Source organism: Chrysemys picta, chromosome 1, assembly GCF_011386835.1.
Source record: "Chrysemys picta bellii isolate R12L10 chromosome 1, ASM1138683v2, whole genome shotgun sequence".
Classification (NCBI taxonomy): domain Eukaryota; kingdom Metazoa; phylum Chordata; order Testudines; family Emydidae; genus Chrysemys; species Chrysemys picta.
This window is the reverse complement of record NC_088791.1, coordinates 314,801,473-314,812,671: the sequence shown is the minus strand read 5'-3', so window position 1 is coordinate 314,812,671 and position 11,199 is coordinate 314,801,473. Positions and strand designations below refer to the sequence as shown.

Here is an 11,199-nt window from a genome sequence, read left to right as displayed (position 1 = left end):
AGAGGGGCAGGAGGGCGGGTAATGGAATGGACATGCGCAACACATCCTGAAGAACAGTAGTTACAAAAGGCAGGTAACCATTTTTTCTTCTTCCAGTGCTTGCTCATGTCGATTCCATTCTATTCATAATCAATATCCATGGAGATGGATCAGAGTTCAGAAATGCGGCTTGTAATACTGCTCTATCAAAGCCAGCGTTGTCTCGGGCTTGCTGGATAAGCTGGGTAAGCGCGTAGTGAGATGTGAATGTGTGAATGGATGACCAGGTAGCAGCCCTGCAGATATCTTGAATTGCACCTGGGCCAGGAAGGTTGCAGAGGAGGCTTGCGTCCTAGTCGAATGGGTGGTTACAATCACCGGTGGAGGCACTTTTGCCTGTTCATAGCAAAACCCGATCCATGATGAAATCCTCTGGGTGGAAACCAGATGACCTTTCATTCTGTCCGTCACCGTGACGAACAGCTGCATTGACTTGCAGAACGGTTTGGTCCTTTCGATGTAAAAAGCTAGCACTCTCCTGACGTCCAGAGAGTGCAATCTACGCTTCCTCCTGAGACTTATGAGGCTTTGGGAAGAAGACAGGCAAAAATATGTCCTGGCTCATGTGAAATTGTGAAACAACCTTGGGCAGGAAAGCTGGGTGCGGTTGCAACTGGACCTTGTCCTTGAAAAACACCGTATAGGGTGGCTCCGAGATAAGCACCCTAATCTCAGAGACCCTAAGGGCAGACGTTATCGCCACCAGGAAGGACACCTTCCAGGAAAATAGAAGCAGGGAATAGAAAGACAATGGCTCAAAGGGAGCCCTCCATGAGCTGCACCAGCACTAGATTCAGGTCCCAAGGAGGGATGGGGTCCTGGACATAGGGGTAGAGTTGCTCCAGACCTTTTAGAAACTGGACTGTCATGCCGTGAGTGAAGACCAACCTGCCCTGAAATGGAGGGTGAAAGGCTGATATAAGCGTGCAGTGGGCATAACTGGACACTGCAAGACGGAGGTTCCTAGGGTTGTGTCTGGCTAGTGTCATTCGGTTGCACAATCCAAGCAGCTTACATGCCAGAGGCTGTGCGTGAATAGCCCAGGAGTGGGGGTTCTCACAGCTGAGCAGGGTAAGGTTGGCTCCCAGAGTCAAGGAGTGGAGTGACCTAGCAGATCACTGGTCCAGATAACACCAGGGGAACATCACAGTGAGCATTAATAGCAAGACAAGAAGGTTCTGCTGAGGCAATCTGCTAGTACATTTCTAGTCCCCAGAAGATGCATGGCCACGTGATGAATGGCATGCTGCACACAGAAGTCCCAAAGCCAGAGAGTTTACTGGCAAAGGGCCGACAACCTGGCTCTGCCTTGTTTGTTGATATAAAACATCATGGTGGTGTTGTCCATCAGGACTTGTACCACTTTGCCTTTCAAGTGGGACCGGAAAGCCTGGCAGGCCAACCGATCCACTCTGAGCTCCCTGACATTTATGTGGAGGGAGTGATCGTCCTGCGACCAGCGGCCTTGCATACTGAGCTCGCCCAGGTGGGCTCCTCAACCCAGGTCCGAGGCATCGGAAACCAGGGTCAGCGACAGGGATGGGACTGCGATGGGAACTCCCTCCAACACTGACCTGGGGTCCAACCACCATTCCAGTGATGACCGGATGTGGTCCGGTACTCTGACTGCCAGGTCCAGATTGTGCTTGTTTGGGATATAGACAGGTCATGTAGACCGACGCCAGTCACGCTTGCAGAGGTTGGAGATGGAGCTGGGCAGGACAGACCATGTAAGTGCAAGCTGCCATGTGCCTAATAACCTCAGGCAGGTGCGTGACATGGTGAGCATGTGGCCTTTTATATGAGCGATCAAGTCCAACGTGGCTTGAAAATGGGCCTCCAAAAGGAAGGCTCTGGCCTGCATAGAGTCGAAGACTGCCCCTATGAATTCTATTCGTTGCACTGGTATGAGGGTCGATTTCTTTTTGTTTACTAATAGGCCAACGTCATGACAGGTAGAACGCACCAGATCAAGATTCCTCTGGACTTGATCCCGCAATCTGCCTTTGATGAGCCAATTGTCGAGATAAGGATAGACCCCTTGATGTTTCCGCGGGGACGATGAGAGACCAAAGGGCAGTACCTTAAATTGAAAGTGGCACAGGCCCACCATAAAACAAAGGAACCATCTGTGTCCATGGAAGATGGAAATATGAAAATAAGTGTCCTTGAGATGGAGAGTGGTGTACCAGTCTCCTGGATCCAGGGAGGGGTGATGGAGGCCAGGGAGACTATGCAGAACTTCAACTTCTTGAGATATTTGGTGAGTCGCTGCAAGTCCAGAAGGGTCTTAGGCTCCCTTTTGCTTTCCGGATTAGAAAGCAGCAGGAGTAGAACCCTTTCCCCCTCATTTCCCGAGGGACCTCTTCCACCGCCCCCAGCTGCAGGTGGTTTTTGACCTCCTGAACAAGGAGTTGCTCATCAGAAGAGGGACAGGAAAAAGGGATGGGTGGGGGGTATAGCGGAGAATTGCAGGATGTTGCCAAGAGATATGATTTCTAACACCCAGAGGTCTGATGTGACTCACAGCCAGGCCAGTTGGAAGGGACGTAAATAATTGAGAAAGGCATAAGGTGGATGCACAGTGACGGGGCGTCGCTCTAGAGTGCATCATCAAAACGAGCATTTCTAGCCCCCCAGCTGTTTTGCCAGGCCAGGCTGAGCTGGTGAGTGGGAGGTGGAGGGACGGTGACGACTGAAACTTGTGTCTCTGTCCTTTCTCCTAGCGGAGCCCTGCAGAGGTGGCCACGAGGTCGGGGGTGGCCTGAATTGTTTTCTCGACAACTGCAGAGTATGCATGCCCAGCTAACAGAGTGTGGCCCGCGTGTCTTTGAGCCCATGCAGCCTCACATCCGTCTGCTCTGCAAAGAGTCCATTCCCATCAAACAGAGGTCCTGGATGGAGGACTGCATTTCCTGGGACAGGCCTGCGGTTTGAAGCCATGATCTGCGCCTCACAATTACTGCCGATGCGACCACCCTGGCTGCCGAATCGGCTGCATCCCAGGCCATCTGGAGGGAACATCTAGCCACTGTAGTACCCTCCTCTACTACTACTACAAACTCTCGGGACAAGTCCTGGGGCAGAGAGTCCTTACATTTCCTGAGGGAGTCCCACAGATTAAAGTTATATCTCCCCACTAGCTCCTCGTGGTTCCTTTTGGGTTCTCAGATGACAGTTTTTACAAATCCGACACTTGTCCTTCACGTGTGATTTCCCCAAGCACTTCAGGCAGCTGCTATGGGTGTCACTCACAGACATAGGCCTGTTGCAGGCAGAACAGGGCTTAAAACCTGGAGACCGGGGCATGCCCTGCCTGGGGCAAAGTCCCCGCTGGGACTCTAATTCACTAACTACACTACTTAACAACAACTTGTTAACTAACTGTAAACAAACTATTTACAGGGCATTGAGAAAGACGGGAAGAACCGCTATCCACTTGCCAGGCAAGGGGAAGGTGCTCCGACCAACCGTCATGGGTGGTCAGAAGGAACTGAGAGGGTGTAGGGCCGGTGGTGCCTGATGTACCGGTGCATGAGCGCGGCACTCCAGAGAGCGCCACAACTAACCCTACAGATACCGCTAAGGCAAAAAATCTCCAACAACTGTGCACCTGAGCGCGCACACACTGAGAATGGAATCAACATGAGCAAGCACTCGAAGAATGGTATTTTCAGAGTGGATGGGAATTCGGCAGAGGTATTGGAATCACACCGATACTGTCACTCCCGAGAGCTCTATCCTACAGCATAGTACCTCCCTTTTTGGCCACTGTTCTGCACTGTGTCCCTCCTTCCCAGGCTTTCCATGAGGCAATTTGACAGGAAGTCACTCACTGCTATTAAATGCCTCGCACTTGCACTAGGCGACAATAGTGCATACATGGTGACTAGCATCCATATCTGAGAGACTGTGCATTATTTCTTGATGATTTGATTCCAAACTGACCTCAGCAATATTTTTAATCAGCACACTTACACCCCTAACAGAGTGCACCATCTCAAACCAATGGTCAGTGTAACCAGAGCTGTAACTAGACATTTGTAGTGTAACCATATTTGCACCCCCTAGGCGACGCATCAGGGGACACGCAGGGTCACGTGCCCCACTGATTTTTTGGTTGTGCCCCCGCCCAACCCAGACAGGATGGGTGGCCCGTTGAGGTGAGTCAGGAGGTGAAGGTGGCATTCCCACCCCGAGCCTCACCATGCAGGGCTAGCCCCACCGAGCCCTGTTGTGGCTGGTGTCGACGGCCCGAGTCGCCCCCTGGCTTTGCGCTTTAGGTGGCTGCCCCACTTGCCCCGCCGTGGTTACAGCTCTGAGTGTAACCAGTAAAATATCACACAGGACCTTTGTGGAAGTCAGTATATTTCATTACAACCTTTTATTCATGAGCAAAGAACAGAAATGGAGGCAGATATTTTTGATATATTTTCAAAGATTTCAAACAAGCTAACGCAGAGCAACTAACCAGCTAAGTCATAATGAGACTGTTACTGTGGACATGCACATAGCAAAAAGGAACTAATCTTATGTTTAAAAAGAGTTATTAAAACCTTCTATGACCTTGTCTAGAATAGAGAGAAAGGTGTTTTTAAAATTATATTCGCTAACAGGATTTGAAGCACCACGTAGCATAGCCACTGCTTCACACCTTATACATTATGTGGTAACCTAGGTTACAATATGACTAGCTATTGGAATCTGAAAGATGGTAAGCAGTGGCTACATTAAGTTCAAATCATTCTTCTCTATTATTTATATTACACTGGTGCCCAAAGGTTCAAATCAAGATCAGGGCCCTACCATGCCAGGCACTATATAGACCCATAACAAGAGACAGTCCCTGCCCCAAAGAATGAACCATCTAAACAGACAATGGGTGAGAGAAGACACAGAGGCACAGAGAGGAGATGTGACTTGCCCAAGGTCACACAGCATGTCAGTGGCACAGTTGGGAAGAGAACCCAGGTCTCAGATCAAGGCCCTGTCCACTATACCCTACTGCCTCTTAAGTTAGCTAACTCAATTTAAAAATAACTAACCACCTTTTTAGCTCTTCTAGAGAAGGCCTAAATGGGACACACTTATTTTGAGTAGCAATAAACCACCAGTGACATCAAACTGCTCACTTTGGTCAGGACAAAGTCATGGGCTGTCAAGCGCATAGCCTGAAAAACTGGGTGAGGCTCTGATGAATTCTATAGGGGCTGGGGGGCAAGGAGGGATTCTGCTCTATTCTATTCAGGTACTTATGCCTTGTCTATCACCATGGTATCTAAGTGCCTAAGGGAGGGGGGGAGGGAAGGAAAAAGTAATTCTCTCACCAAGATTGTGGAACAGCTACAGAGCTGGGTTGCAGAAACCCTGAAGCTATTGTGCTCCTACTCTGTGGGGAGAATGGCCAGTGGACCCCTCCCCTAGTCTCCCTAGGAGGAGTGCAAGGAGGTTCCCTGTGTGCATTCCACAAATTCTCCTCTCACCCCAATGCAGTCGAATTAGTCAGAGCTCACCATGCCCACAGAAGGTTCTGGTGAGCAGAATTTGTCCCATAATGACAAATAGCTGATGTTTGCCTGTTCCTGGACCCCAGCAAATGCAAGCGCTGCTGAGGCTACATATCTCCAAGCAAGATTATAAAATGTATAATTTTAAAAACTATTGTGTGCCTGTCTATTATACAGTATTAATACTATTGATGCTAGCTAGTATTAAAGAGACAAGCTATATGAGGTAATATCTTTTATTGGACTAACTTCTGTTGGTGAGAGAGAAGTTTTTCGCGCTTACACAGAGCTCTTCTTCAGGTCTCTCTCACCAACAGAAGTTGGTCCAATAAAAGATATTATATCACTCACCCACCTTGTCTCGCTAATATCCTGGGACTGACAGGGCTACAACAAATCTGCATAAGCTAGTATTAAAGCACTTAGAATAATCATATAAAAAGTTTTTCATGCATTAGTTTCTTACGCAGTTCCTGTCACTAATTAATAATGTAATGACAATTGAATTACATTTTGAATCACCCCCTGCATTCGCACATGGGCAAAATCATTGCTTGCCTATTGAGTCACCTGTTCTGCAAATACAGATTTTTGCCTGTGGAAATGGAAGCACCCACTTTTGTGGAGATATGCCGATAATTTGCCCTTGTGTATTACAGAGGATGCAACTCAGTTGGATTTCATTTGTTTTTTCAACTTGGCAAGACCCATAAGACATTCATCTCTCCATGCTCGCCTGGCATTGAGATGTTCTGGATCAGCTGGAGTTTTTTCACTCATGGCCTGAAATAAAGAAAATAGAAGATTAAACCTCATGTTGAATGTTGGAAATTTCTTACCAAAGATTGTTTTTGACGGTTTTCTCCCCTCTTCTGGTTAACATTTATGCTGGTAATTGTCATATGGGTTCTGATTCTGTTGACAACAGACAGTTGGGTCACAAGGACCACTAGTTGCCTGTTTAAATCCCTTGCCTGTTTAAGGCCAACATGCTTCTTTTCCATGGAAAGGAGGATACCATTGATTCATACCTTTTGTTCTTTTTGCAGGCTGTCTGAGCCACTAGTTAGAAGTTAGTTAATCTCTACGGTGGACAGTGAGGATCTGTACTTGGAGGTGGGAGCTCTCATCTTTCACTGTAGTTTGGAGAACATTCTGGCCTAACATTGGTAGTGGTATGTCTACACTAGAAACGCTAGAGTGGCACAGCAGCTGCACCACCATAGTGCTGTAATGTAAACACTTATGGCGATGGAAGAGGTTCTTCCGTTACTCTAGTAAATCCATCTCGTGGAGAGGCGGCAGCGAGGTTGATGGAGGAATTTGTCTGGTAACCTAGCGCTGTCTACATCTGGGGCTTAGGTTATCTTAACTCCATCTCTCAGGGATTTGACCTTCTCACACCCCTGAGCAACACAGCTAGGTCAACCTAACATTCTAGTGTACACCAGCTCTCACACAGGGCCATGTAAGTCTATCAACAGCAACTCAGCATTAACCTGTCTGCTTGGTTTGCCTATGAGGCAGCTGTCAAGTCCTTCTGACAAAACTCTTATTATTAACTATGAAGGAGGAGACCCAGCCTTGGCCTTTTAGGCAGCTAGATACGTGCTCTAATCCAAGTACACATGTAGGAGTTTGAAGACTTGATTTTTTTTTTACTCCTCATAAACCATGTTTATGAAGGTGTCATTTTTTAGGAGTGCAGCCTCAGAGAGATAAAATTATAAGGTGAGGCACATCCAAGAAATGAAGCTATCACTTTTTGCAAAGGTGGAGTCAGGAGCAGGCTGAAGTTATTAAATGGGCTTCCAGTGCTAGAAACCATGACAAGGTGGCAGGCTGCATCTAAAGGCAAAAAACAACATGCCGGAAAGTGGACCCTAGTGTTTGAGTGCAAGGATTAAGGACCTGAAGATCTATATGTTAAATGGATCACTGCAAGAAGAGCAACAGTAGGTAACATGCTCATGCCAGTTGCATGTTACTGACTGATGTGCTCTTAGAGAGGGAAGTATTTCTCAAAGTGCAGAGATAGACCCAAGGCCATATTTGCCAAAAGGAGCAGCCCATAGTTCAGAACTTTAAAAGATAAACAATGAGCAATATAACAAAAGCTGGATAAAACTTGGGCCCACGTCATTTGCAGCACTGTTGTTGCCAATAATAATAATTCACAAGTTGCAGTTATTCTAGAGCAACACAGGGGGCAGAAAGCAGCATAAAAAGTGTTTAAAGTTTTGCCTTTGGGGAAGGTTCCTTGTAAGTCTAGTTTTGTCAATGTCTCTGATGGAGCCCAAGGAAAAAGGAGACAGAATCAGCATGAGGCCAAAAGGGAATATCGCACTCCGAAAAGATCACAAAACTCAGTTGCTATTCTTCCATTTATAGAGGCATTAAGAAGGATGATAGATGGAAAGGCATAGTTTGCTATCTATTGTTGTTTCCTGATTTATATTGATTCAGCAATAAACCCATGTGGTGATTTTATATTTGAACTCACGCTGGTGGAGAACTCAGATGCAAGATAAACTACCTGGGCCCCAATCCAGCAATGCACATAAGAAGGTGCTTTACTTTAAGCATGTGAGTAATCAAGTTAGCCATGTGTCTAAATGCTTTGCAGATTAGAGTTTTAGTTTGTAGAATATATAAATATAGGAGTAAAAAGAAGAAACTTATCAAATATTATTCATAACTTGTCACATAGGTATGCCAACAACTAGACCTCCACGTTCAGCTCATCAGAACAGATAGACAGGAACAAAACATACGAAAGCATATCTCTTACTGTTGTGTACAAACACTAATTGTCTATGAACACTGTGAGATACATCTACACTAGCTCTCAGAGTTCTACCAAGGCATAGTGAAAAGCTTATAATAATGCTTCATAGCTCTTAGATAGCATTTAAGGGTAAGCATGTCAGGGTAGTTAAGCACTGGAACAAATTACCTAGAGAGATTGTGGAGTCTCCATTATTGGAGGTTTTTAAGAACATATTAGATAAACACCTGTGAGGGATGGTCCAGAGATAATACTTAGGCCTACTTCAGTGCAGGGGGCTAGACCAGATGACCTATCTAGGTCCCTTCTAGTCCTAAATTTCTATGATTTTTCATCCATAGATCTCAAAGTGCTTAACAAAGGGATTTATGTTATGTCAATTCTATTTTGGCATTTTCAATCAGTCTAAGTGCATACCCTCACTGAGAAATACAGATCAGAGGTACTTCCAAGAGTCACTCAAACAAGTGATCACTGCAAAGAAATTAAAGCCAACATTTGTTATTTTGATGGTCCTTATGAAATCACATCAATCCAGTCTTGTACACTCACCTGGCTGATTTGCTGCTCAATTTCACCTGAAAAATCTGGTACTGGCCCAAAGGTTTTCAGAACATGTATCATTCCTTCACGGTATCTCTCACAATAATTTGTCATTCCTAAAACAGGAGTGAAAAAATGTATTTGGTTTGTTCCAAAATAGAAATTCCCACAGTTTATTTCAATAATATAACCTTGTGCTTAAGGGCTGTCCCGAATAGATATAAAGTACTTTCAGCACTAGTAGTTTATGAGGCTATTGCCTGTAGGACCCCGGTGTCATTTGCTACAGAAGTTGACAGGTACATATGTAGTGAAGGAAACAGGAGAGAACTGCTGTACAGTCTTTGCTGTTGCAGTTGAATTGGTTACCAGTAGCTTGTGGATTTCTACAATGTGATTTGCAAAGCTGGAGTTTCAGGAGTAAGTTGGTGGGGGGAGGTTCGGCAGATTGGGGCAACGCATGGCAAGGAGCCATGAGACAGAGAGACACTGCCACTGGGGAGAGGGGTTGGAAACAGTGACACTGGACAAAGACAGAAAGGACGGTCTTTTGAAAGCCACCCAGGAGAACTGGATTCTATCCCAGCCCCTCTCACTAAATTCCTATATAATGCTGGGCAAGTCACTTAGGCTATGCTTTCAGTTTTCACTGCAAAAAAAGGACTATTTTTATACTGAGATAGCTAACTTGAGATGTCTCCACTAGGATTGCACATCGAGAGAGCTAAGGCACTGTAATTTCTACCTCGAGGTAGTTAGTTAAGGTCAACCCTATACCGCCTGCCTCATGAAGGCACTTTACCAAAGGGTGTCCACTACTGGCAGATCAGTTTGCTCAAATGAAAGTAATGGGCAGCAGGTTTAAAACAATAAAAGGAAGTTCTTCTTCACGCAGCGCACAGTCAACTTGTGGAACTCCTTACCTGAGAAGGTTGTGAAGGCTAGGACTATAACAGAGTTTAAAAGAGAACTGGATAAATTCATGGTGGTTAAGTCCATTAATGGCTATTAGCCAGGACGGGTAAGGAATGGTGTCCCTAGCCTCTGTCTGACAGAGGATGGAGATGGATGGCAGGAGAGAGATCACTTGATCATTGCCTGTTACGTTCACTCCCTCTGGGGCACCTGGCATTGGCCACTGTCGGTAGACAGGATACTGGGCTAGATGGACCTTTGGTCTGACCCGGTACGGCCTTTCTTATGTTCTTATGTTCTCCCTTTTCCCAGACACAAACAGGCGAGCGTTTGACTCACAGTAGAGAGATTCATGTGTCCTCCTGTACTCCGTTTATGAAAACCCAGGGAGCTGTGTGGTGTAAACCTGGATATCTATGGTGAAGGTGGAATTGATGCAGGATTGAGGCAGGGGTGTCTGGGAAAGGAATGTCTGACACAGATCTTTAAAACAATTAAAAGGACTTGTACTTTTTTCTTCAGTCACCCCAAAGTGAGATGTTTCACAAAAGTATGTATAAACCTGGTTCCTGCCCCAAGAAGCACGGAATCTACAATCAACACAGCACCACGAGTAAGGGTCACACATAGAGCTGGCCGAAAAGGAGGAACACCTTTCCACAACACTTTTCATTTTTTTAAAGAAAAGGTTAAATCCCAAAAAGAGAAGAAACATTAAAAACATGAAACTTTTTGCAGAAAGGGATTTTAAGAAAAATTCCATTTCAGGAGAGCCTAAACAGAATTTTTCAGCTTTACTGATCCTACTAAAGTGAGAAATAAATGATTGGCCAACGAGAGGATATTTCATGGCAGGATCAGATAACATTAGTACTCAAATCATTCATTAGGTACTGCCATAACAGAGGCACAAAGTTCTTCCTCACCCTAGAGTAGACCATATTAAGTTTGGGAAGCTCTCACGTTTTGCTTGCTTGCCTATGGAGCAAACGTCTAGATCTTGATGAAAACTAGTTCCCTACATGGTAGCACAAAACACTTCACCATTGAACCAGTGGGCATGACAATACAAATCATCTACACTGTTGAGTGAAATGTATTAATAACTATAGTTGAAACATATGCTTGTTGAGTATATAAAAGCCACACCCAGCTATATTTTATGAAGCCCAGCAAAGAAAGTGACTCTGAATCATTGTTTGTGGTTGATGTTTCTTTTTCATTTTGATATTTAGTGCTTTTTACATTTCACACCCTGTTCACCACAACCCTGCCCATCTTGGAGAGATTTCTAAAATGAGCAAGAATGCCCACTAGTGGTAGAAAAATCATAAGTTTCACCATAAAGTTGAGGGCCATGTGCTGCTCTTAATCTCCATCCAACTCCTGCTGATACCAGTGGAAATC

The 11,199-nt window shown here is 45.5% G+C and overlaps 1 protein-coding gene across 3 annotated transcripts in view; it reads right to left on the bottom strand.

Moving 5' to 3' along the window:
* Positions 1–4,404: 4,404 nt before the first annotated feature.
* The window catches only part of CRYL1 (crystallin lambda 1), a 96,904-nt gene continuing 90,109 nt past the window's right edge, over positions 4,405–11,199 (bottom strand). For all 3 annotated transcript variants that reach the window (XM_065595238.1, XM_024105717.3, XM_005312219.5), the window contains exons 7-8: positions 8,887–8,993; positions 4,405–6,329 (exon numbers count right to left, since the gene is read on the bottom strand). In XM_065595238.1, coding sequence (XP_065451310.1) covers positions 6,216–6,329; positions 8,887–8,993 — 221 coding nt within the window. In that variant the 3' untranslated portion in view covers positions 4,405–6,215. The remainder of the gene's footprint in view (positions 6,330–8,886; positions 8,994–11,199) is intronic.